This window comes from Rhincodon typus, chromosome 31 (genome assembly GCF_021869965.1).
Source record: "Rhincodon typus isolate 14 chromosome 31, sRhiTyp1.1, whole genome shotgun sequence".
NCBI classification, from domain to species: domain Eukaryota; kingdom Metazoa; phylum Chordata; class Chondrichthyes; order Orectolobiformes; family Rhincodontidae; genus Rhincodon; species Rhincodon typus.
In genome coordinates, this window is record NC_063362.1 from 23,162,643 (window position 1) to 23,185,122 (window position 22,480).

The window sequence follows — 22,480 nt, forward strand, 5'->3', positions numbered from 1 at the left end:
CCCAGTGTCCCAGGAATTCACTTCTTAGTAAACAGGCCCCAGTGTCCCAGGAATTCTCTCCTTAGTAAACAGGCCTCAGTGTCCCAGGAATTCGCTCCTTAGTAAACAGGGCCCACAATCCTAAGACAAACAGGTGAGGCAGCTGTTTACCCTAAATCCCTTTGATAGGGAACCACATCCTCACCCAACATTCTCCATCTCTGACGCACATCAAAATGAAGGAACTGAAGAGAATGCCAATTGATGCCAGCTGGACACCTCAATCCCATCGTCTGTCTGTTGATAGAACCTTGGACACAGCTCCTCAAGTGATGTTACATTCACAGATCATAACACTGTACAACTCTGGCCCAATGTCGGAGCTACCTAACACTTTCAATATTTACCTCTTCCACCAACAGCACACAGTGGCTCCAGTGTATACCATCTCCATGATGCACTGCAATAGCTCAAACACATCCTAGAAGATAGAGGATTACGCCATTCAGCCCATTGAGTCTACTCCGCCATTCAACATAATCATGGCTGATCCTCTATCTCATCACCATACTACTGTTTCCTCCCTGTATCCCCAGAAACCTCTGGATATCAATTTCTTTCATAAAACATATTCAGTGACTTGGCCTTGAGTGGTAGAGGATCCCACAGTCCCACCAACCTCCTCCTCTCACTCCAGAGATTGCCTCTCCCCGCCCTGCCTTGTTCTGGAGCCATGCAGCTAGCGGGAGCATCACCTTGGCCAGTCTGTCCAGCCCCCTACCTCCTGTGTGGACAAACCAGGTTGGAGTGGGAGTACAAAACCTCTGAGCGTGGTTACATGGGAACTTTGGCCCAACTTTACCCAAATGTGATGGATTTCAATGAGATTCTGTCTCATTTTCCTAAGCTCCAGTGAATACAAGTCCCCAGTCGGTCCAATCCCTCCTGATACAACAAACCTGCCATCTCAGGAGTCAGCCTGGGGAACTTTTACCTGTACTCCTTGCAATGGCAAGTATATCCCTCCCTGGATATGGGGAGCAAACTGTGCGCAGTGTTCCAGGTGTGGTTTCACCAAGACCTGGACAGCTACAATAAGATATCCTTGCTCCTGTACTCAAACCCTCTTGCAATGAAGCCCAAAATAGCCATTTACCTTCCAAAGTGTCTCCTGAACTTGCACGCTTGCTTTCATTGTCTGGTGTTCAAGGGATCCTCAGGGCCCTTTATACACTACCCTTCCCAATCTGCCACCATTTAAATATCAATCTATTGTTCTCTCTCCTACCAAACAGCCACTTCCTCAACAGCATCTTCCAGAGCCCTGTCCTCGATCGTCTAATAGGACAAGGCAAGCAAGCAAATGGGAACAACACCACCAGCAAGTTCCTCTCCAAGCCCCACATCATCCTGACTTGGAAATATATCATTATTTCCTCACTGTCCCTGGAATTCCCTATTGAACAGCACCATAATGTACCCACATCCCACAGATTGCAGTAGTTCAGGAAGGCAACATAAAGGATGACAAGAAAAGTTAGCCTTCTGATGATGCCTACTTCCCACAAATGCATTGGAGATATTCCTAATCGGGGCCCTGCACACTCACTTTACACGTTTCCACACACCCTACATTTTATAAACCTGTTCTTCAGATCAGTGTGAAAAGCACCATTGGGATCCAAGCTGTTGCATGCTCCTCCACAGTTTATTTTTCCTCTCTGTTTCTTTCTGTCTCCAGTGAGATGCACAGGGGCCCAGACACTGTCAAATGGGGACTTTCGGAAGGGAGCTGATTAAAAGGGTGATGATTTCAAGGGTACGGAGAAACAGCAATGGAGTTGGACAAGCTGGATAGCTCGAACTAAGAGCTAACACAGGTACAATGGGCTGAATGGCCTCATTCTGTGCAGCATTGCTGTCCATAGACACAGAATTGGCCCATTGAGTCTATGCTGCTAAAAAAGCATCCTTACCTACAACAGTTCCATTTTGTGTGCTGTTTTTTGTAAAATGAGAAGATTGCTGCATGCAGGGAGCAATGAACAGCTAGGGGCAGTGAAGGAAGCGGACCCGAGTTGTGAACAACAGTAAACCTGCCCTTAAGCTTCAATCTCCAGCCCGTTCTCCTGCTCCTGAGCTCCTGCTACACCAGAGGTGAAGAATAACAACAAGGGCAGCTCGTTCCTTTCTAGTGGGGTATCCGTCCCTTTCAAAAGTCCCACAGCGCGATGTATCATTGGCTGTCAATGTGATGGACCGACTTTCACAGCTTCGTTTCCTTCAACCAAAATCCTTGCTGACCTGAGTTAAAACCCAAGGGACTTGCAAGAACGCTGTTTACAACAGAGAAATCCACGCCTTTAGATTTGAAAGCAGGGAAGAACTGTCTGTGCACTCTTCGTGAAACTGACACAACACGAAATGCCAGCTGGGCAAACCGAGAGGGGAGAGGAGTCTCTGAAGTTACACAGTGTGCGTGCCATCACTCACTGTGTACACCAATAACAAAATGACACACAGCAGGCTAAAGAAAACACACACGAGTAACAATGCAGACAAATACAGATGGCGAGAATGCATCGCTATATTGAGTCCCTAACTCCATGTCCAACGCTGGACTGTAACCGACTGCTCAGCCATCCATATCAAAGGATGAGAAAGTAACACAATTCCAAACGTTACATGAATTACAGACAGTGACCTACTAACTGAGGCCAGTCTAGACTCCCGTTCTGAGCCAGAAGGAACTCCAGTTACAAAGTGCGACCACATTGAGATTATTAGGAAATGGGCAACATTCAATAATGCCTTTGGAGAAGGTCCAGCTCCCTCCCCCATTGGTCCACCTGGCCACAGGGCTCCCCATGAATTTCAAAGGGCTGTGTTAGTAAGAGCCTGCATCTGATATAACACCAGGGGACTCTCCATCCCACCACTTACCATGGCCAACTCTGCCTCCAGTTCCTTAATCCTGTTTTCTTTCAGGTCCAGCTGCGACTGGAGTGCAGTCACATGATCTGTCGCCTCCTTGGCTTGTCTGCGCAGCTCCCACTTCTCTCGCTCGAGTGAGTCTCTCTCTTTCGCCAAAACCTTCACTGCATCTTCGCTCTCCTGCAGAAAAGTGGAAAACGAGTCGGTGGATTTTGTCTTTCTTTTAAGAAAAGGATGGGTGGAAACCAGAGAGGAAGGACTGAACTACAGAATAAATTGTGCAATAATTAAAACTCCTCTGAGCATCAACTTCTACTGGTACAGATTGGAAACGAAGCCCCCTACGATACTGTGGGCCTGGCACATAGTAGAGGGGAATGGGCATCCTCCAACAAAAATACTTCACCCTGAAATGTTAACTGTTTCCCTCTCTGCAGCTGCTGAGTACTTCCTGCATCTTCTGTTTGTATTCGATTTTCAGCATTCGAAATATGCTGATTTTATATTTTGGATGGACAGAACGAGAAAGAGAAGGAAAAGAGAGAGACAGGGAGCATGAGAACTTGCAAACAGCTCAAAAGTATTGAATTTATTTTCACTGTGAGGGGAAAAGACAGAGAGAGAAAAGAAAGAGAGAGAAAGAGAGCAGAGGGGGAGGGGAAAAGAGAGAGAGAGGATGACAGACAGAAAGAAAGAGGGAGAGAGACATACAGAATGAGAAATAGAAAGTGGAGAAGTGGTGATGTAGATGTATTGTTATTCTGTTCCAGCATGCAAGACTGATGATATTGGACCAGTGCTTGCTTCTTTGGGTAAAATCATTATTCACGTCAGACTGAGGAGAATCATCGATTCTCAGGTCAACTCTGATTTTCAAAGTCTTCACTGCCATCTAATGAGGCTATTTTGAAAGCCTATTTTTCTAGTTGACGTTGTTAAACAGAATTACAGCTCTCTCTCATCAAAGTGGAGGGATGTTAATATCAGGAAGAGCACATTTTTCTACAATAGGCTCCCAATCAGTATGCAGAGCTTGTCAATAACAAAAAAACAGCATGGACTGATACAGGGTAAAGCTCCTTACAGCTCTTCCTCAACCCCAACCTGAGGAAAGTGTCTCTGAATCAGTACAGCTTCCATTTTTACCTGCCACTTCAGTTTCATTAAATGCCAGTTGGTAAAAACAGAAAAAAGAGTTTTGAGTTGTGAATCTATATTCTCAGTAGGGACAGAGCAGATGGTTCCTCAAAAATGGATTAGGCCCGTACTGACTGGAGACAGGTAGGATTTTCAACCCCAGGCTGCATGTGAGACAAGGCCAATGAGGGTGAAAGGCCCCAGTGTGGAACAGTCCGCACCCCCAACACCCCCTACCAACACCTCGCTGATGACAAACATTCCCTCAAAAACACATATGGACAACACATCACACCATGAAACAAACAGGTCACCCACAAACTAACATTCCTGCTCACGCGCAACAAAGCAAGCTGCACAGAATGTAAGATAATATGGAGATACATGGTGGGTGGTCAATCCCCTATGATTTTTTAAGATTTAGATTCAGGTTTTACCGTCACGATTTATTGTTAAATGTACGTTTTATTAGGATATCGAGATACATGGCGGATGTGGAGATACGTGGCGGATATGGAGATACATGGCGGATACAAAACTCGCCTTTTTCCCCTGTATCTGGTGTGTCTTCCCACATTCTTGTTTTCTTTTCTTACCTTTCTGTGCTGCTCATAATTTCTAATGAAATCTCGCAGTTGCTCCTCCCGGCTCTCTAACGTGGCGTACAGCTGCTGCATTTGGTTTACCAGGTCAGCCTTCTCTGCTTTTAAACGTTTACGGTCTGTCTTCATGGCTATTGAAGGAGAGAAAAGGGGGCAGTCAGGTTTGTGCTGTGACCAACACCAAGGGTAGTTATACAGGGAGGCTCAGGGCCACGCGACTGACCGGGACCTACAAGCACGCTGCTTGTTCGGCCAGTCTTCAGTACGCGAGTACAGAGAGAAAAGAAAAACACATGGATAAGGAAGACAAAAACGGCATGGGTGTGAGGCCAGGTTATTGAGGGAGGATGGTCAATTTGCAACCCAGTCAATTTTTTTGCTGCAGTGATTTTAGTGGGGCCTGTTTTTGAGAATTGCAAGACAGTGACTGAGCTGAAACCCCTGCATCTTCATTGAACGGGATAGGTTTAAAGCAGGAATAAAGTTCCCCACACAAGCTGTTATGATATTATTTCCATCATTATTAGTTTTCAAAAATTTTTTAAATATTCATTCACGGGATGAGGGCATCGCTGGCTAGACAGCATTTATTGCCCATCCCTAATTGCCCAGAGGGCAGTTCAGAGTCAACCACATTGCTGTGGGTCTGGAGTCACATGTAGGCCAGACCAGGTAAGGATGGCAGTTTTCTTCCCTCAAGGACATTAGTGAACCAGATGGGTTTTTCCAACAATTAACAATGGATTTATGGTCATCATTAGACTCTTAATTCCAGATATTTAAATTCCACCATCTGCTATGGTGGGATTTGAACCCTGGTCCCCAGAACATTATCTGGGTCTCTAAATTAACAGTCCAGCAATAATATCACTAGGCCATCGCCTTCCCCCTAATATGCAAAGCTGTATGAATATATCTTGAACTTACAAACAAAAGCACTGAGTACAGCAGCTCTTTTGAGAGGATAGCAAACAGGATAGATAAAGGGAAACCAGTCGATGCAATGTATATAGATTATCAAACACCGTGTGGAAATTTAAAAGTACTACGCATAAGAATGCTTAATAAGATAAGAGCCCATGGTCCATGGGGCAGTATATGAGCATAAATAGAGGAAGGGGTAACTAATAGGAGGCAGAAAATTGAGATAAATCAGTCATTTTCAAGATGGCAACTGAAATTAGTGGAGTGTCACAGGGATCAATGTTGGGGCTACAATTATTTATATCAATGACTTGGATGATGAAAGTAAAGATATTATAGCCAACTCTGCAGATGACTCAAAAATAAGTGGGAAGGCAAGTGGTGAGGATGACACAAAGACTCTACAGAGGGACACAGATATAAAGTGACTGGGCAGAAATTTGGCAGATGGAGCACAATGTGGGGGAAATGTGAGGTTATGTACTTTGGCAGGAAGAACAGAAGAGCTGAATATTATTTAAATGGAGAAAGACTGCAGAAAGCTACAGCACAGATTTCTGAACTGAGGGAGAGTAAGCATTTGTCCAGCCTGAAGAGCAGGAGCCCATTTCTCTCCTTCTGCAATGCCTTTCACCGAAGTGAGAGCACTGAAACCCACCAGAGGACCCCTTTACCACTCAGGGAAGATTCCTGGAGAGGGATTGTTAGAAGCTAACCCATCACCTGGACCCAGGGGGATTTCAATCAGCTACACTTATACCAGGAAGGCACACCAGCATCAACACCATGTCAGTGCAGAATCACTTTGAAAGCAGAACCAGATTTTGGGCAATCTGTGTAAATTCATGTGAAAAGAATTTAACTAATACTTGACCAAAATACTTTAAAGCTAACACTAGCACAGGTTTCCTTCTTTTTTGTTTCACCTCAGACATGTGCACATTAGACATAATTGCATAATCCAAGCTGTCTGACAATGATCTGTGTATCTTTGTTTGAGTAAGCTGGCTTTGGTAATAAAGCAGTTTTTTGTTAGTGCATAAATACCCTGGTTGACTTTTTCTTAACACTGAACCTGACACAGTCAGAGACCCACAGCATTGGTCATATCACCAAACTGGATAAATGTAAAATTTGTAGGGACTAATGGAGGATTGGGACTAGAAAAGGAAATATTGACCCCTCCAACCTCGGTTATAAAAATCCACATGGACAAACAAAGTGATAGAGTCATAAAGCACGGAAACAGATCCTTCAGTCCAAACAGTTTATGCCGAACATAATCCCAAACTAAACTAGTCCCACCTGCCTGCTCCTGGCCTATATTCTTTCAAACCTTTCCACTTCATGTACTTATCCAAATGTCTTTTAAACGTTGTAATTGTACCCACATCCACCACTTTCTCAGGAAGTTCACTGCACACGCGAACCACCCTCTGTATATAAGGTTTGCCCCTCATGTCTTTTTTAAATCTCTCTCCTCTCGCCTTAAAAGTATGTCCCCTAGTCTTGAAATCCCCCACCCTAGGGAAAAGACACCTACCCTTAACCTTACCTATACCCCTCATGATTTTACAAACCTCTATAAAGTCATCTCTCGACCTCCTATGCTCCAGCGAAAAAAGTCCCGGCCTATCCAGCCATTCTTTATAACTCAAACCTTCCACACCGACCAACATCCTGGTAAATCTCTTCTGAACCTTCTCCAGCTTAATAAAATCCTTCCCAACACATGCTCACAGACTCAGTAAGAAGTGCACTGAATCAGCTACAGAATGAGAGAGGGTATAAGGGATGTATTACACGCAATGTTCTCTCTAAGCCGGGGGGACACCCCTCGGGTTTGCATTCTCAACCTCAGGTTGACCTCAGGTTCCAGAAGTTGCTGCCACACATGGACATTTGAGGTCTGCACAAGAGAAAACAAAAACCAGCAGTAATGTTGATCACAGGAAGCCATTTGGCCCATCCTGTACCTGCTGGAACTCAACAGGAGCAATTTGGAACAAATTCCCATTTCCCTGTTCTTTTCCCAAAGCTCTGCACCTTTTGGGTGGCATGGCAGTGCAATGGTTAGCACTGCAGTCTCACAGCACCAGGGATCTGGGTTCGACTCTAGCCTCGGGTAACTGTCTGTGTGGAGTTTACACATTCTCCCCGTGTCTGTGTGGGTTTCCTCTGGGTGCTCTGGTTTCCTCCCACAGCCCAAAGATATGCAGTTTAGGTGGATTAGCCATGGGAGATGCTGGGTTACAGGGATAGGGTAGGGAGTAGTCCTGGGTGGGATACTCTTCAGAGGGTCAGTGTGGACTTGATGGGCCAAATAGCCTGCTCCCACACTTTAGGGATTCTATGATTTCCTTTACTTCTTATGCTTACGCCACTTTTCCATTAAAAGTTGGGACTGTCTTTCCCACTGAGGGTTGCTTGGATTGCAAAGGGCTGTTTGGCGCAATGCTGTCGCACCATCAAATTGAAGACCAGTTGGCAACGAGCAGCTTGAGGAAAGTCAAACATCAGTGGGAACAGGACTGAATATTTTACATGTGGCCTTCCAGCTGCTCAGTAGGTATCCATGTGGCCAACAGCGAAGCTGGTTCAGATATTCCTGCCTGCTCCCTTATTATCCCCAAATAGTTCATTCACCAAATAGGAACTCTCCCCCCCTTCCCAATCATTCGTGTTACACTGCTTCGACAAGCCAGGATCTGGCCCTTCGTGTGAAATAGTCTGGATAAAACCATCTGTGTACCTTCCCATTGCACTGTTCAAGTCACAGACTGTCTGCTTTATGACAAACCTTTCAGACGTGTTCACTTGGTCTGCACTCCTGAGTCTTGGTTACCCGCGGCCTGTCAGAAACTAATCACACGTCCCTGGCACGTGGTTTCCTGCACACAAGGTAATTTGAAACACATAGCTATGTTCTCCGGTTTCCTCCCACAGTCCAAAGATGTGCAGGCGAGGTGAATTGGCCATGGAAAATTGCCCATAGTGTTCAGGGATGTAGAGATTAGGTGGGTTATAAGGGGATGGGTCTGGGTGGGATGCTCTGAGGGTTGGTGTGGACTTGTTGGGCTGAAGGGCATGTTCCCACACCGTAGGGATTCTATGACTCCTCCCTCCACCTGGCCTGGCTGAAGGTAGACAGCAGAGAGGGGTGGACACAGGGAATAGGCAGGAAAGGGAGAAAGCAAGTGAAGGAAATCCAAAAGACCGGTGATTCATACACCTCAATAAGCAAGGAAAGACTCCAGCCAGTTTAGCTGGTCAGTGTTAGCTCATCTGAGCATGAAAATTCAACCGTCTCTCCACCCACCCATCCCCACGACCCTGATAATTACGAAGTCGGAGACAGCGAGCTGCCAGGCCAACAGCTCGACTCTCTGAGGCAACCGTTTCTCTTTTAGAATTCATCGGGCATCACAGGACAATAACCAGGCCTGTCTCAAGATCTCTGCTGCGCAGCACAGGGCAGCTCCAGAATGACAAGGGGCTCCCTGGGGGTCGCTAGCAATCCCCAGTGGGAAAAGGGTCCAAATCGTGGCTTGCATAGGAGCTTCCCCACGAGAGGGGAAACTTTCCCATTTGATATTTTCCCCCCAGTCTGCTTTCGGTGCTCTTTCTAAACAGAAATCAGCCCGAGGCACTCCAGCAGAAAGCTACCTGCTCCATTCTCAGGGACGTGCAGCTCCCACACCTGAACAGAGATGTGCATCCCTCATTGTTAACTAGTGCAGGCTCAAATCTACGATGTTAGGATTAATTGGAGGCCTGGTTATAGCTCAGCGGACCAGGGCGACGTCTATCAGCACAGTATAGTACTAACATCTAAAGGTTTCTCATTGAAGAGGTCTGACAAACCCTGTGCTTGCTAGTGTGTGACCAAGGTTAGCCAAGGTGCTTTTTGGAACGGTCATTCACACATTGCCACCAGGTGGCAGAGCCCTGTAGCACAATACCCTTTTCATGGTTCACCCTTACACCCCTCCACCACAGGCTTGGGGTTTGAATCCAGCCTGCAGAGGGGACTAAAAGCCACGAGTGAAACCAGCCTCGACTGGAAGCAATGCAGTGATTAGAGCATGCCATTGCACTGGAGGACCCAAAGGCACAAATTACCCTGAACTGCAACATAGTGGGCCAGCATGGCAGGCAAGGACTGGTTACCCTGCAAAACAGCCAATTTTATAAACAGCTCAATGAAATCCCTAACATTAACCAGAGCAGTAATGGGGAGTGTCGGTTTCAGTTACATGGAAGCCAACAAATATTGAATAAATTGGGTAATGAAGCACAACAATGCAGCCACACACCCAGGGAATGGCAGTGGGTTATGGGGCAAGGCTGCGGGGCATGGCTTCCTGCTGTGGACAGACGATTCGAGCTGGGCTCATGCCCACAGCAAGCTGGGGTCAGGCCAAATGAAAGGCAGGCAGGACAGACTCCCCCACCCGCAATGCTAAACCCCACACGGCCTGGACCCACACCCTCTCCAGGCTTGAGCAATCTGGAACGTGGACTGAGCGAACCTTTTCGAGCAGCTCGAAGCCACCTGCATGGGAATGGGTCCCTAGATGTCTGAGTGTGAGGATGGGCGTGTTGGTATCTCATTATGAGACATGAGCATATGAACCTCTCACTGTTGAAGGTCACATGCTCAAAAGGTGAAGCTATGGTCTTCTCGATGTTGGTGTGTGGTTTAATATCTAGGATGAACCTGTGGGTGTAAGTCTCATTATCCTCTCTCACCAGCTGGTGAGACCATCACAGAAAACCAACGCTCCCACACCCGAGCAGACAATAAACACGCTGACCACTGGGCTGGACAGACAGCGCTCTCTTCCGCTTCCAAACAGCAACTGAGCGATCCTCATCTCACAGATTAGAATCCCTACAGTGCAGAAGCAGGCCACTTGGCCCATTGAGTGTACACTGACCCTCTGAACAGCGTCCCATCCAGACCTGCTGCCCCTACCCTATAACCCTGCATTTCCCATGCAAAAAAAACTTAACCTACATATCTCTGGACTGTGGGAGGAAACTGGAGCACCCGGAGGAAACCCACACAGACACAGGGAGAATGTGCAAACTCCACACAGACAGTTGTCCGAGGCTAGAACTGAACCCAGCTCCCTGGCGCTGTGAGGCAGCAGTGCTAACCACTGAGCCACCGTGCTGCTCCTTCAGATTGAGAGTAGAAACGGATGGAGAAAGGTTTCAGCAGTAGCTCCCTACCCCCACTCTCTATAACGTGATGTGAAGGGTGGGCAGGTCAAGCTGAAAATCGTTCATTTCAACCACTTCATATCGCCATGGTGACACAGCCCTGGCAACAGCCATCAATCGCTGTGCAAAACTGCAATCACTTTGAGTAGAATTGACCTGACACCAGGAACCTCATTAAACAGTGCTCTAACATAACCATGATATCAGTGGCTTTTGCTGACAGCTGATTATCGAATCCCACCAGTCCACGTTCACTTCATGATGCAGGCTAAGAATTGGCTGGGTCCCTAGACCGGTTTCCTGATATTGCCACTTCAATCGTCAGCAGTCTAAGCTGCTCAGTCCATTTGTGACACGGAATTACCTCTCGCCACAAGTATACATGAGACACAAGATCCAGCTCAATGTCCAGTCACTGACCCAAGATTAAATAAAAGGATCCACTTAGTGACCTTCACTCAAAAGGCTAAACTGGCTCAAAAAGCCTGTTGTAGGAGGCCACTTTAGCTACAGCATATCATAGAACCAGTACAGTGTAGATAGAGGCCATTCAGTCACACTAACCCTCCCAAGAGTATCCCACCCAGACCCACCACCTCCGTAACCATACATTTCCCACAGCTAACCCACCTAGTGTGCACACTATGGGTAATTTCCCCATGGTCAATCCACCTAACCTGCACATCTTTGGACCGTGGGAAGAAACCCACACAGACACAAGGAGAACGTGCAAACTCCACACAGACAGTTGCCCGAGACTGGAATTGAACCTAGGACCCTGGTGCTGTGAGGCAGCAGTGCTAACCACTGAGTCCCTCATGCCAGCTCAAATCCAGCTAGGGTTTTGCATCAATTTGAATTCAATTCAAGTTTGCACATTCTCCCCAAGTCTGTGTGGGTTTCCTCTGGGTGCTCCAGCTTCCTCCCACAGTCCAAAGATGTGCAAGTTAAGTAGATCGGGCAATTTAGCACGGCCATAGTGTCCAAGGATGTATAGATTAGGTGGGTTATGAGGGATGCTCTGAGGGGCGGTGTGACTTGTTGGGCCGAAGGGCCTGTTTCCACACTGTTGGGATTCTAAAAAAAGATATTTTCTAGGTGGGAAAGTTCACAGTCAGCAAAGGCAGGTGGTCAAAGAAAAGGTTCTGGAAGAGGTTTCCTGAAGAGGAGAGAGAGAGATCGACATGCAATGGAGTTTGGGTTGGGAGTTCTAGAGACTAACCCAAGTTGGCTGAAGAGTTTGTACTGACAAAGTCCACCGAAGGGGTCTGAGAGAAGACGGGCAGCAGGGAAAGGTTGCAGGGCTGCGTGACCCTATTCCCATGTGAAAAAAATTAGTGAAAGGATTTTCACTTCAGTTTAATATTTGTCCTGCAGGGGTCAACCAGAACGATCCTCCACATATCTGCAGAGTAGGATGAGCTTTCTCTGAACTTTCCTGAGGTAAATATTCATCTCTGAACTAACCACACCAGGTTCCTGAGAGACTATGTCCCCCTAAAAGGAATGGCTCTGCATTGGTAGCCAACTCAACGGCACATTTGTTGCCTCATTTATTACGCTTTTAACCAAAACTATTCTTCACAAATATCATGAAGGCCTCCTGATGATTTCTGCACTTTGGTGCAACGTCCCAGCTGCTAAAGGCCATCTATCTGCGCAAGGTCACCAACTAAATCCCTCACTGAGGGGAGGTTTGTATAGAATTTATCTCTTGAGAATCCATCAGGTGAAAGGTACTGCCTGGTTTAATTATAGCTCATACAGGCCTAGAGGTTACCAGTTCTATTCTGGCCACATACTCGATAGCCATTCTGATTATTATTTGCCTGAATGCCCATGGTCCAGGGAAGAAAGTCAATCAGCCCACATTCCTGCTCCTCACTATTGGCTCTTCCCATCGGGAGCGTGCATGCGAGTGGGAATACTGATTGAGGGCAACCAGCTGTTGTTGTGTAGAGTTTGAGTATCTCCAGTACAGTGCCCATAGACCGTTAATACAGGAGGTTGCTCGACTGCAGGAGATGCACCGCCATGCCTGACCCTCTCTTCAGATGCTACCCACGTCTGTATATTCCAGTAGGATCAAGAGGCACTGTAAGGTGGAATTCGGGCTGATATTTGCCCCTCTCCAGTTCAGCCAGACCAAGTTCAGTTTCAGCAAATGTCCTGCATGGAGCTGTCGGCCTGGAAAGGCATCTTGGCCTCCCTTTCGGTATGGACTTTATTTTCAAACTGATCTGATGGTTACAGTTTAAAAACATAGGCACTGGGCAGTGAGCCAGTCACAGAAGGTGATTTTGGAGGAGACAGGTTTGGGTCTGGATAAGGATACTCCACAGATTTCTGGAATACTGCATTCAGTTCTGGTCTCCCTGCTAAAGGAAAGATGTTGCTCAACTTGAAAGGGTTTAGAAAAGATTTACAAGGATGTTGCCAGGGTTGGAGGGTTTGAGCTATAGGGAGAGGCTGAATAGGCTGGGGCTTTTCTCCCCTAGAGTGTTTGAGGCTGTGAGGGTGACCTTCTAGAGGTTTATAAAATAATGAGGGGCGTGGATAGGGTGACTAGCCATGGTCTTTTTCCCAGGGTGGGGGAGTCCAAAACTAGAGGGGCATAGGTTTAAGGTGAGAGGGGAAAGATTTGAAAAGGACCTGAGGGGCAACTTTTTCATGTAGTGGATGGTGCGTGGGCTGCCAGAGGAAGTGGTGGAGGCTGGTACAATTACAACATTTAGAAGGCACCTGGATGGGTACATGAATAGGAAGGGTTTAGAGGGATATGGGCCAAATGCTGGCAAATGGGACTAAATTAGTTAAGGATATGTGGTCGTCATGGACGAGTTGGACCGAAGGGTCGGTTTCCATGCTATACATCTCCATTACTCTGTGATTTGATACCCAATGCAATGAGGCAAATGAACTGCTTGGAGCGCAGGCACTCAGTGATTGGCAGAGGTGCCAACACCCCAGACAGACGTACAGGTCCTCCGTACATGCCTGGATGGATTGGGAGGGAGTCTAGAATTAAGAAAGAGAACGTCACCGATCCCCACCATTCCCAAAGTGGCGGCCTGGCTTACTTTGCTGTTTAACTGGCTGTTTTACTAATCAGTTACCCATCACGTATCTCAGTCGGGATACTTCCTGAAGCTGGCACTCTCCTGATGGGTGAATGTGCAAATCTGGCTGTTTTTCAAGTATCTGTGATAAACATTCAACCTGTTCTATTTTATGACAGGTCTTCCCTAAATGGAATAGGTCAAGGGTGTTGAGCACAGGAGTGTTGCTATGTTAATTCAGGATATGACCTACCAAAAATTCACACAAGCCAAACTGCGCTTGGCTGCTCCTTGAAATTCCCAGTTGTTCAGCAAAGAGTATCTTTCAATTACACAAAAACTCTACCTCGTTCAGAAAGGGACTGGGCAGTCACCACTTTAATTCCAATCTCAAAACCCACTCTGGCATCACCTCTAAACTATGACCACCCATGATTGGTGGTTAGCTACATTTTAACTTCCTCCCATTTGTCAAACGTTCCAATACCAATGAGCTCAGGGAAAACTAAACTAACTGAAGCAAGAACTTTTAATGTTTATGTCTCAAAGGTTTGGGAATTGATTTCAACAAACTTGAACCATTAATCCCGACTCTATTCTTACTGCAAGACAAGCAAACTGAGTGGGTAATCATTCAGTACAAAGTCTACACCAGGCATCATGTAAACCACTATCTCACTGGGCAGCTACAAATAGTGACTCAAACCTCCTTCCATTTAGTGAGACAACAAGGTGCAGGGCTGGATGAACACAGCAGGCCAAGCAGCATCATAGGAGCAGAGAGGGTTTTATTGTTCACCGGATTGTTCCCGTATATGACGAATCTTTGCCCTGGAGATATTAATGAACTCACAGTGGTTAGAATTTGATGAGAGTATCAAGCTGAAAACTGGAAGGTGTGTTGCCAATACAACACAACGTTTCTCTCTGTGTGCTTTAACCAATCATTTACTTCCTCAGATTCAATTGGTCCTGTGTTTTTGTAACCGATTGGATGATGCAGTCCCATTCTGTAACTCCTGAGGGAGACTGGGATATCTTGGATAATCATTGGGGTAGGAGAAGGGGTGAATAATTGGAGTGGGTCATAAGGTAATAGTGTTCTGATGGAACAAACTGGGTGGTCTTCATACCAAACCCAGTGGGATTGAAAGTCTCCAGGAGCAGGCTAACTTGTTCCCCTTCCAAGGCCAGGCAGGCAGAGGTCAGAGGTCAATAACTCCATTCTAAACACTATCTTGGCTGACTGGTTCACTAGGTATATGGTTAAGACACAATCTGCGACTTTCCTGCCACTGTGAGTCAGCGTTACAGCAGCCAATACCTTTAACTACAGTATTAGATCCTCTAAATGTCCTGTGATTATGTTTAATCATTCAATCAAAGCTGGAATATTTACATTTGGGTACAACAGAAATCTAATGAGATGCTGGCACTGAGGAAAGCCAAGGATGTTAATCTTGTCCTTTGGTGTCCTTTTAGTCCCATCCTTCTCACCCGTAGGTGCTGACTTGTCTAAGGGCTCCAACAGTATTCCTGTACTTGATCCCATCTTGTGTGGGAGATGAGACAGTGGTTTTCAGACTATTAAAGCATGAAGTGGTTTCCAAAACCTGTTCCAATCTGGTGATCTATCTGTAAGCACTGCGCTCTCTATTAGGGAGCATTCAACAGCAAGTGGGAGTTGAATTTTCCTCTTTCTAACTTGAAAGGGACTGGGCTATGACAGCTAAAACACATTTTCCAGCCTAGCTGGGATTAGCTGGGCTACAAAGTTAGCCTCAGAACTAGACCCCTCCTGGTCATTAACACTCATGGCCCATATAATCTGCTGGATGCTTAGCCATTGCTTAAGGGAGTGAGGGATGCTGGGTGAGAGGGATCATTCCCAGTGATTTTATCTCATCCCTTTTAGGCCCCGGGTTAATGTCCGCCTCTCTTGTTTTTGTACCTCACAGGATGTTAGTTGGGTTATGTCGAGATGCCTCAGGCATCATGAATACGGGGCAGAGATAACAGTGTGGAGCTGTTGGAACACAGCAGGCCAGGCAGCATCAGAGGAGCAGGAAAGTCGACATTTCGAGTCGGGACCCTTCTTCCTTTCTTCAGCCATTTCTGAAGAAGGGTCCCGACCCGAAACATCAGCTTTCTTGCTCCTCTGATGCTGCCTGGCCTGCTGTGTTCCTCCAGCTCTACGCCGTGTTATCTCAGACTCCAGCATCGGCAGTTCTTACTATCTCTGAATGAGTATGGGGCACACTTGATGGACCAGATGGTATTGCTCCTGCACATCATTTTTGTACGTTCTCAGAGGACAGCTGAAAAGAATGTTCCTTTTTCAACATACATTCATGAAACAAAAAGGTTTAAAACATTTGTTCCTCTCATCTTTATTTATGGGATGATGTTGACACTGAATGGCTGAGATAACCAACAGTCACCGTCCTTAAAATAACTCACGTCAAGTGTTTGCAGACGTTTTGATGGGATAAAGTGCTAAAGCGTACAAACTCTCCACCTCCTGCTTCCACATTCACAGGAGACAGCCTCAGCTCCTGCATTTCAAGTTGAGATAGACATCAGCTCTTTATTTATCATGAATAATTCTGTCTGCAGATTTCAGGGGTAGACCGATTTGTCCGCATGGTGGCTGAATTTCATTATGAAAGCAGACATTAAATGTTGCAAACTATGAAAATGCATCTTGCTCATGAAATTTTTATTTGATAGATTCCCATTCCTCTCCACACTGTGGGACTCCATTAGAAAAAATCATTCTGCAAGTAGTTTAAAATCTACTCATTATCCTAATACATATGTACACTATTCAGTGTGTCATTAGGGATCTAGGACCTTCATAAATACTCAGGCTAATGAATCTAAAAGATCTATGAATAATTTTGTTTTTGCCACTCAGTGCTTCATATCATCATGTCATTTACCACTGGGTTTAACACTCACGGTGACAACTGTTTTATATTCAAAGCTCTTCCCCAAAATCCACCCCAAGCCATACTGACTCTCCTATGGGAAGCCTAGTCCAAGTAACCATACTTGAGGTGAGCTGAGAGAAAGAGCAGGACGGGCTATTCAACTACAGATGACGTCGCACCCTGGGCTCTGAGCAGTGACGCTGCACAAGAGCCGAAGTCCATCAGCAGGCTTCATTTGAAGATGCAGGCTCGGCGCAAGGTGCTTAGAATCACGATGATTCTCCGTTACTCTTTCAAAATGTGGAAGCAGTCGATTCTGGTGGAGGCTATTTCCACCAGTTTTAGACATCAACTCAACCCCTCCCCCTCCATAAAAGAAAACAGTGGGCCTCAATTCCCACCCCTCCCCTCCAAAATCAAAATGTGACTCTCTTCCGATGAGTGCCAGGAATGCTGCAGTCTAGAATGTCCTGCCTTTCCCAAAACCAGCAACAGGTTCATTGTCTTGTAACTCCCTGGGTCCACTGCTGTGCTCCCTTGTAAAGGTCAGCTCCATGCTCACTGTTTCCCACTCCCTCGCCTTGTTAAAACTTCCTGGAGGCACAGCGAATAATGCGCGATGCCACTGTTCCTCGCTTTTACAAGCTCTCTTCTGACGTCACCAAAGTCTGGGGCTCGAACTCCTCTTTCAACTCCTTTGGGGCTCAGGGAGTACTTCAGCCAAGAGTTCCCTCGCTTTATCAAACAGCCTCTGCAGAAATGCAACACCCGCGGATGAGCTGTTTGCTCAGGTTACCGCGTGAATGCAGGGAAAGGATTCACTCTCTGACCAGTGGGAACAAATGGCAGGTTGTGTGCTGTAAATTCAAGCATTACACTACAAATAGGACCCTACCACATGGCACCCAATATATTCTTTACTGGACTTTCCCCAGGCTGGGGCCAGCAGTCTGTCCATCCTACCTTCCGGAGTTTTTGGAGGTGGTCACTGAGAACTGGGCAGTTCCTCAGTTCCTACAAACACCGGCCTTGCCATGCTCCCAGCCACCAGTACCACAGCCCACCAGTGGGTGGCACACTGGGAAACTGCCGGCACATCATAAGATGTGCCACCGGGTCTGATGGTTCTTAAACACTTGCCCGAGTCTCCCCGCTGCTCCCACAATTGTCAGCCAGAATTGGCTCAACATGGGTTGGCGTCAGTCGATGCTCATGGCGCAACCCAGCAAAACGCCTGCTTCAAGGCCCTGTCATTGGGCAACCCAGAGTGCCCAGAGGAGAAGGGTGCCAGGTCTGGTTTTTGCTGTGGTCACCAGCCCAAGATCGCCCAACTCCACCGGTCTGATTTACCTTGGGGGTCAGGGTCAGGAATTTCTGGCAGTGCCATTCTTCAGCTGGCGGTCTCTATGAGGGCCTGCTGGTGTGAGCTAAGCTGTGATGCTCACCATGGTTGAATGAGCTGATTGGCAAAGTCTTCAGGCAAGGGTACAGGAGACGAAGTAGGGAGCCTGGAAATGACAGAGCTGTAGACCACCATTGTAGGACTTGGTGAAATTATGACTGACTGCTTTAAACCTGTGGCTGCATCATCAACAGATTGTTCAGATATTCCTTCCAGCGCCCAAATACATCCCTAAAACATGCAGGAAGCAGGTTGAAAAAGAAATCAAAAGCCGAATGGAATAATTCACTTTCTGGACCCCTGCCAGAGACACAGCGGGCGCGGGTTCTTTGTGTCATTCACATATGAGCAATATTTCAATATACAGCAATGGCCACATTAACCAGAAACCATTTTAACCTTCCTCCTTCCTTCCTTCCTTGCCTTTTCCTCTCAGATTTAAGATTTCGTCTTTGTTCTTTGCTCTGACATCCCTTTGAAATATTTATTGCTTTACTTTCCAGCCACTAAAACGCGTCCGGCTCAAAATAAAATTCAGATTGCACTTTAAAATGTCATTTGCTTTTTTAACCAGAGTGGTGAGAGGTTGCAAGAAGGTTACCACTGATCTTTTATGACCCGCTGGTATAAATTCCTCAAGTTAAACAGAATTGGCATTTAAACTTCACTTCACAACGCAAAGCAAATAAGAGGCATGGGCCTCGGCCCAGTCATTATTGTGCGGACGCATTAAAATAAATCTTTCAAGATGCAAACTAACCAGATGAAAGGGTTTCTAATTCAATTCTACTCAACTAATGATAAACAGATCGTGCGGGTCATCGAGGCTCACGTTTACTGTGTTAGCTCAAACACGTGGTAACCAAGGAAACACTGGAGAACCCATGTGGATAAGTGGCGTTATCTGACCTATGACACTTGCGCCAATAAAGGCTGTTAAAAGTCAAAATTAAACTCACCGTGTTTCGTGATCCAAGATGTCACTGATTTAAGATCAGGTCTGACTGCCAGAGGGAAGGTGGCGTTACCATCTTCCAGGTCTAAAATCTGACAGGGATGTGGTCATAGATCATGCGTTGCTTTCACAACAATGAATATTCATAAGTCCCAATCCCTTCAATAATTAATGCTTCCCACATCGCAAGGAGCACGTAGCCTTCAGAGAAAACTAACCTTCATTTAAAATCACTTTGGGTGTTAGGCTTGATTCTTAATGGTGTCCAGCGATCGATTCAAATCCTAAAAATCGAACTTCGCCTCTCAACATCTACTCTAGCTCGGGGCAAAGATGCAGTGCAGCATCAAAATGTCCTCCACTTTGGGAGCTACAGGATACAGGTGGGAGAGGAATAGCAGGAATAAGAAGCTGTGTCAAACACTGAAGGACGCTCCACCCAGGAACGGAAGGATGAGTGCTATTATCTGACCTTTGACACTTGTGCAAATAAACGCTGTTAAAAGTCAAAGGTTACACATTAGACTCGCCGTGTTTCTTGATCCGGGGGCAAGGGACTGTGCATGAGCATCAGTTTTCCTGGAATCTTTTTATTTATTTCATTGGGCATGGGCATCACTAGCTGGTCCAGCATTTAGTGCCCATCCTTACTTGCCCGTGAGAAGGTGGGGGTGAGCTGCCTTCTGAACTGCTGCAGTCCTCCTGCTGTAGGTAGACCCTTAATGTCCTTTGGGAAGGAATTCCAGGATTTTGACTCAGCGACAGTGAAGAAATGTCATATATTTCCAAGTCAGGATGGTGAATGGCTTTGAATGGCCTGAGCATTAAATTTGGGACTGTGTCAAATCAACAAACTGGAAGACGATAGTATTAGACCAAACAATTATAATGTCAAAAATATTCACCCACCCCACCATCCCACGACTAACACTGCTTTCGATTGTACTTGTTTGAGCAAAAGAGACGTTTAAACTAGGATGAGATTTTTAAAAAAATTTGTTCATGAGATCAGAACATCTCCTGCCCATTTCTAATTGCCCAAGAAGCTGATAAGAACGCGTATTCCTTTAGCTGCCCACAGTGCCATAGCTCCATGGTGCCTGTGCTGTGGAGGGAGTGAATGTTTAAAGTGGTGCCAATCATGATGGGCTGCTTTGCCCTGGAGGGTGGCAAGCTTTGAATGCTGGAGTTCGTAATCAACCGGGCCAACGAGGAGTCCCACCACACTCCTGGCTTCTGTCTTACAGACGGTGGAGAAGCTTTTGGGAGTCAGGAGGTCAGCTAACTCAGTACAGATTACCCAGCCTCTGACCTGCTCTTGTTGACACAGCATTTGTGAGGCTGGTTCAGTTACATTTCTGGTCAAACTTTCGTACCTTCTTTCCACAGTCTTGAGAAAACAGTCTGCCACCAGTCACTAATAACGCATGTCGAATATAGTCCCAGGTTATTCATTTAACCAGGTTGATGGTTATAGATGTGGCTAGAGTCAGCGTGAAAACAGCACAGCATCACTGAAGTTCCAAGTTACTGCGCACACCATTGCCTCTTAAAAACTACTTTAACCAGCCTTGGAGAATTGGACGATGTACCTCCCAGGTTCTTGTGGAGCAAGGAGGCCCAGATTCAAGTCCCACCTGATCCAGAGGTGTATGTCATAACAAAACTGAACTGTCTGCTTAAAAATATCTACAACCAGATTGTGTTGGCTGTTCATATTAATCTCAAATGCTACCTTTCAGACTCATTAATGTGAATAACAGTTTACCAAGATACCTGCAAATTCATTTCTGTTCAATTCCAGTTGCAAACTGTCACCATGGAAACTACCTGTGATATAATTATAAATAAGTGAAATTCCTGTCAGCCTTTGTGATTCTGTACTAACTCTTATGTAGCAACCATGCACTGGGAGTGAACAGGTATGCCACATATCCTCAATTAGACGCAATGAAAGAACCAGATATTGGGACCAGCCATGTAATGTTTCCAGCTGGTACTGCAGTGATGGTTTTAAAGACCACATATTATTGTGGTCTGACCAGGTGAGATAGTGGATTCACTGAAACTTCCCAAATGGAACGAGGTCTGACATCTGAGGAACGCTAAAGATGACAATATCACTAGATTCTGAGAAATTGACCTTTCACAAATCAGAGATAAAGTCTCTGGTCCATGGTGATCTAAGGGAGTTGGTGACAGGGTAATTCAGAGCTGGCACTGCTTCCCATGGGATGTAGGCATTTGTTGACCATCCCTAATTTACTACAACTGAGAGTTGCACACTGTGTCAGCTCCGAGGGCAGATAACAAGAAACCACATTGCTGTAGGTCTTGATTGATTTATCGTTGTACCAGGATACAGTGAAAAATATTGTTTTTTGTGCTATACAGGCAGATTGTACCATACAAAGTGCATGAGTGTAGCAGAACAGAGTGCAGAATACGGTGTTACAGACGCAGAGACAGAGATCAGAATTAACATTTGAGAGGTCTGTTCAAAAGTCTGATAACAGCAGGGAAGAAGCTGTTCTTGAATCTGTTCGTATGTGTATTCAAACTTTTATATCTTCTGCCCGATGGAAGAGAGTATAACCAGGGTGGGAGAGGTCTTTGATTATGTTGGTTGCTTTCCCGAAGCAGTGGGAGAATTAGATGGAGTCAATGGATGGAAGGCTGGTTTGTGAGATGGACTGGGCTGTGTTCACAACTCTCTGTAGTTTCTTGAGGTCTTGGGAACTGTAGTTACTATACAATGCTGTGGTGCACCCAGATAGGATGCTTTCTTTGGTGCATCTATAATTGGTAAGGCTCCTTGGGGTCATGTCAAATTTCCTTAGCCTCCTGAGGAAGGAGAGATGTTGTTGTGCTTTCTCGACCATCACGTTGATGTGGGAAGACCAGGACAGATTGTTGGTGATCGTCACTCCCAGAAACATGATGCACTTGCTCACTGCCACCTCAGTACCATTGATGCAGACAGGGGTGTGCCCTCCACTTTGCTTCCTCAAGTCAATGACCAGCTGCTTCGTTTTGCTGACAGTGATGGAAAGATTGGGTCTGGGGTCACAATTCAGCCAGACCAGGTCAGGATGGCAAATATCCTTTCCTAAAGGACCTGAGGTCTCTTGGTAGGATTGAGCAGTGTTCCAGTGCACTAGTTTGGGCCTCTGAATTACTGGCCTAATGACACTGCCACTACCACACCATCTCCATCACTATATGCTATTGAACATCAAGTGGAGACATTCAACTTCTCTCATCGGAAACGGCCACCATGAGGCACTTGTGTGGCACGTCACTTATTAGTGCAAGCCTGAGTGTGA

General features: G+C 46.1%; 1 protein-coding gene across 2 annotated transcripts in view; it reads right to left on the bottom strand.

Moving 5' to 3' along the window:
* kazna (kazrin, periplakin interacting protein a) overlaps window positions 1–22,480 on the bottom strand; it is a 439,152-nt gene that overhangs the window by 25,814 nt on the left and 390,858 nt on the right. For both annotated transcript variants that reach the window (XM_048615197.1, XM_048615198.1), the window contains exons 6-7: window positions 4,647–4,783; window positions 2,923–3,093 (exon numbers count right to left, since the gene is read on the bottom strand). In XM_048615197.1, coding sequence (XP_048471154.1) covers window positions 2,923–3,093; window positions 4,647–4,783 — 308 coding nt within the window. The remainder of the gene's footprint in view (window positions 1–2,922; window positions 3,094–4,646; window positions 4,784–22,480) is intronic.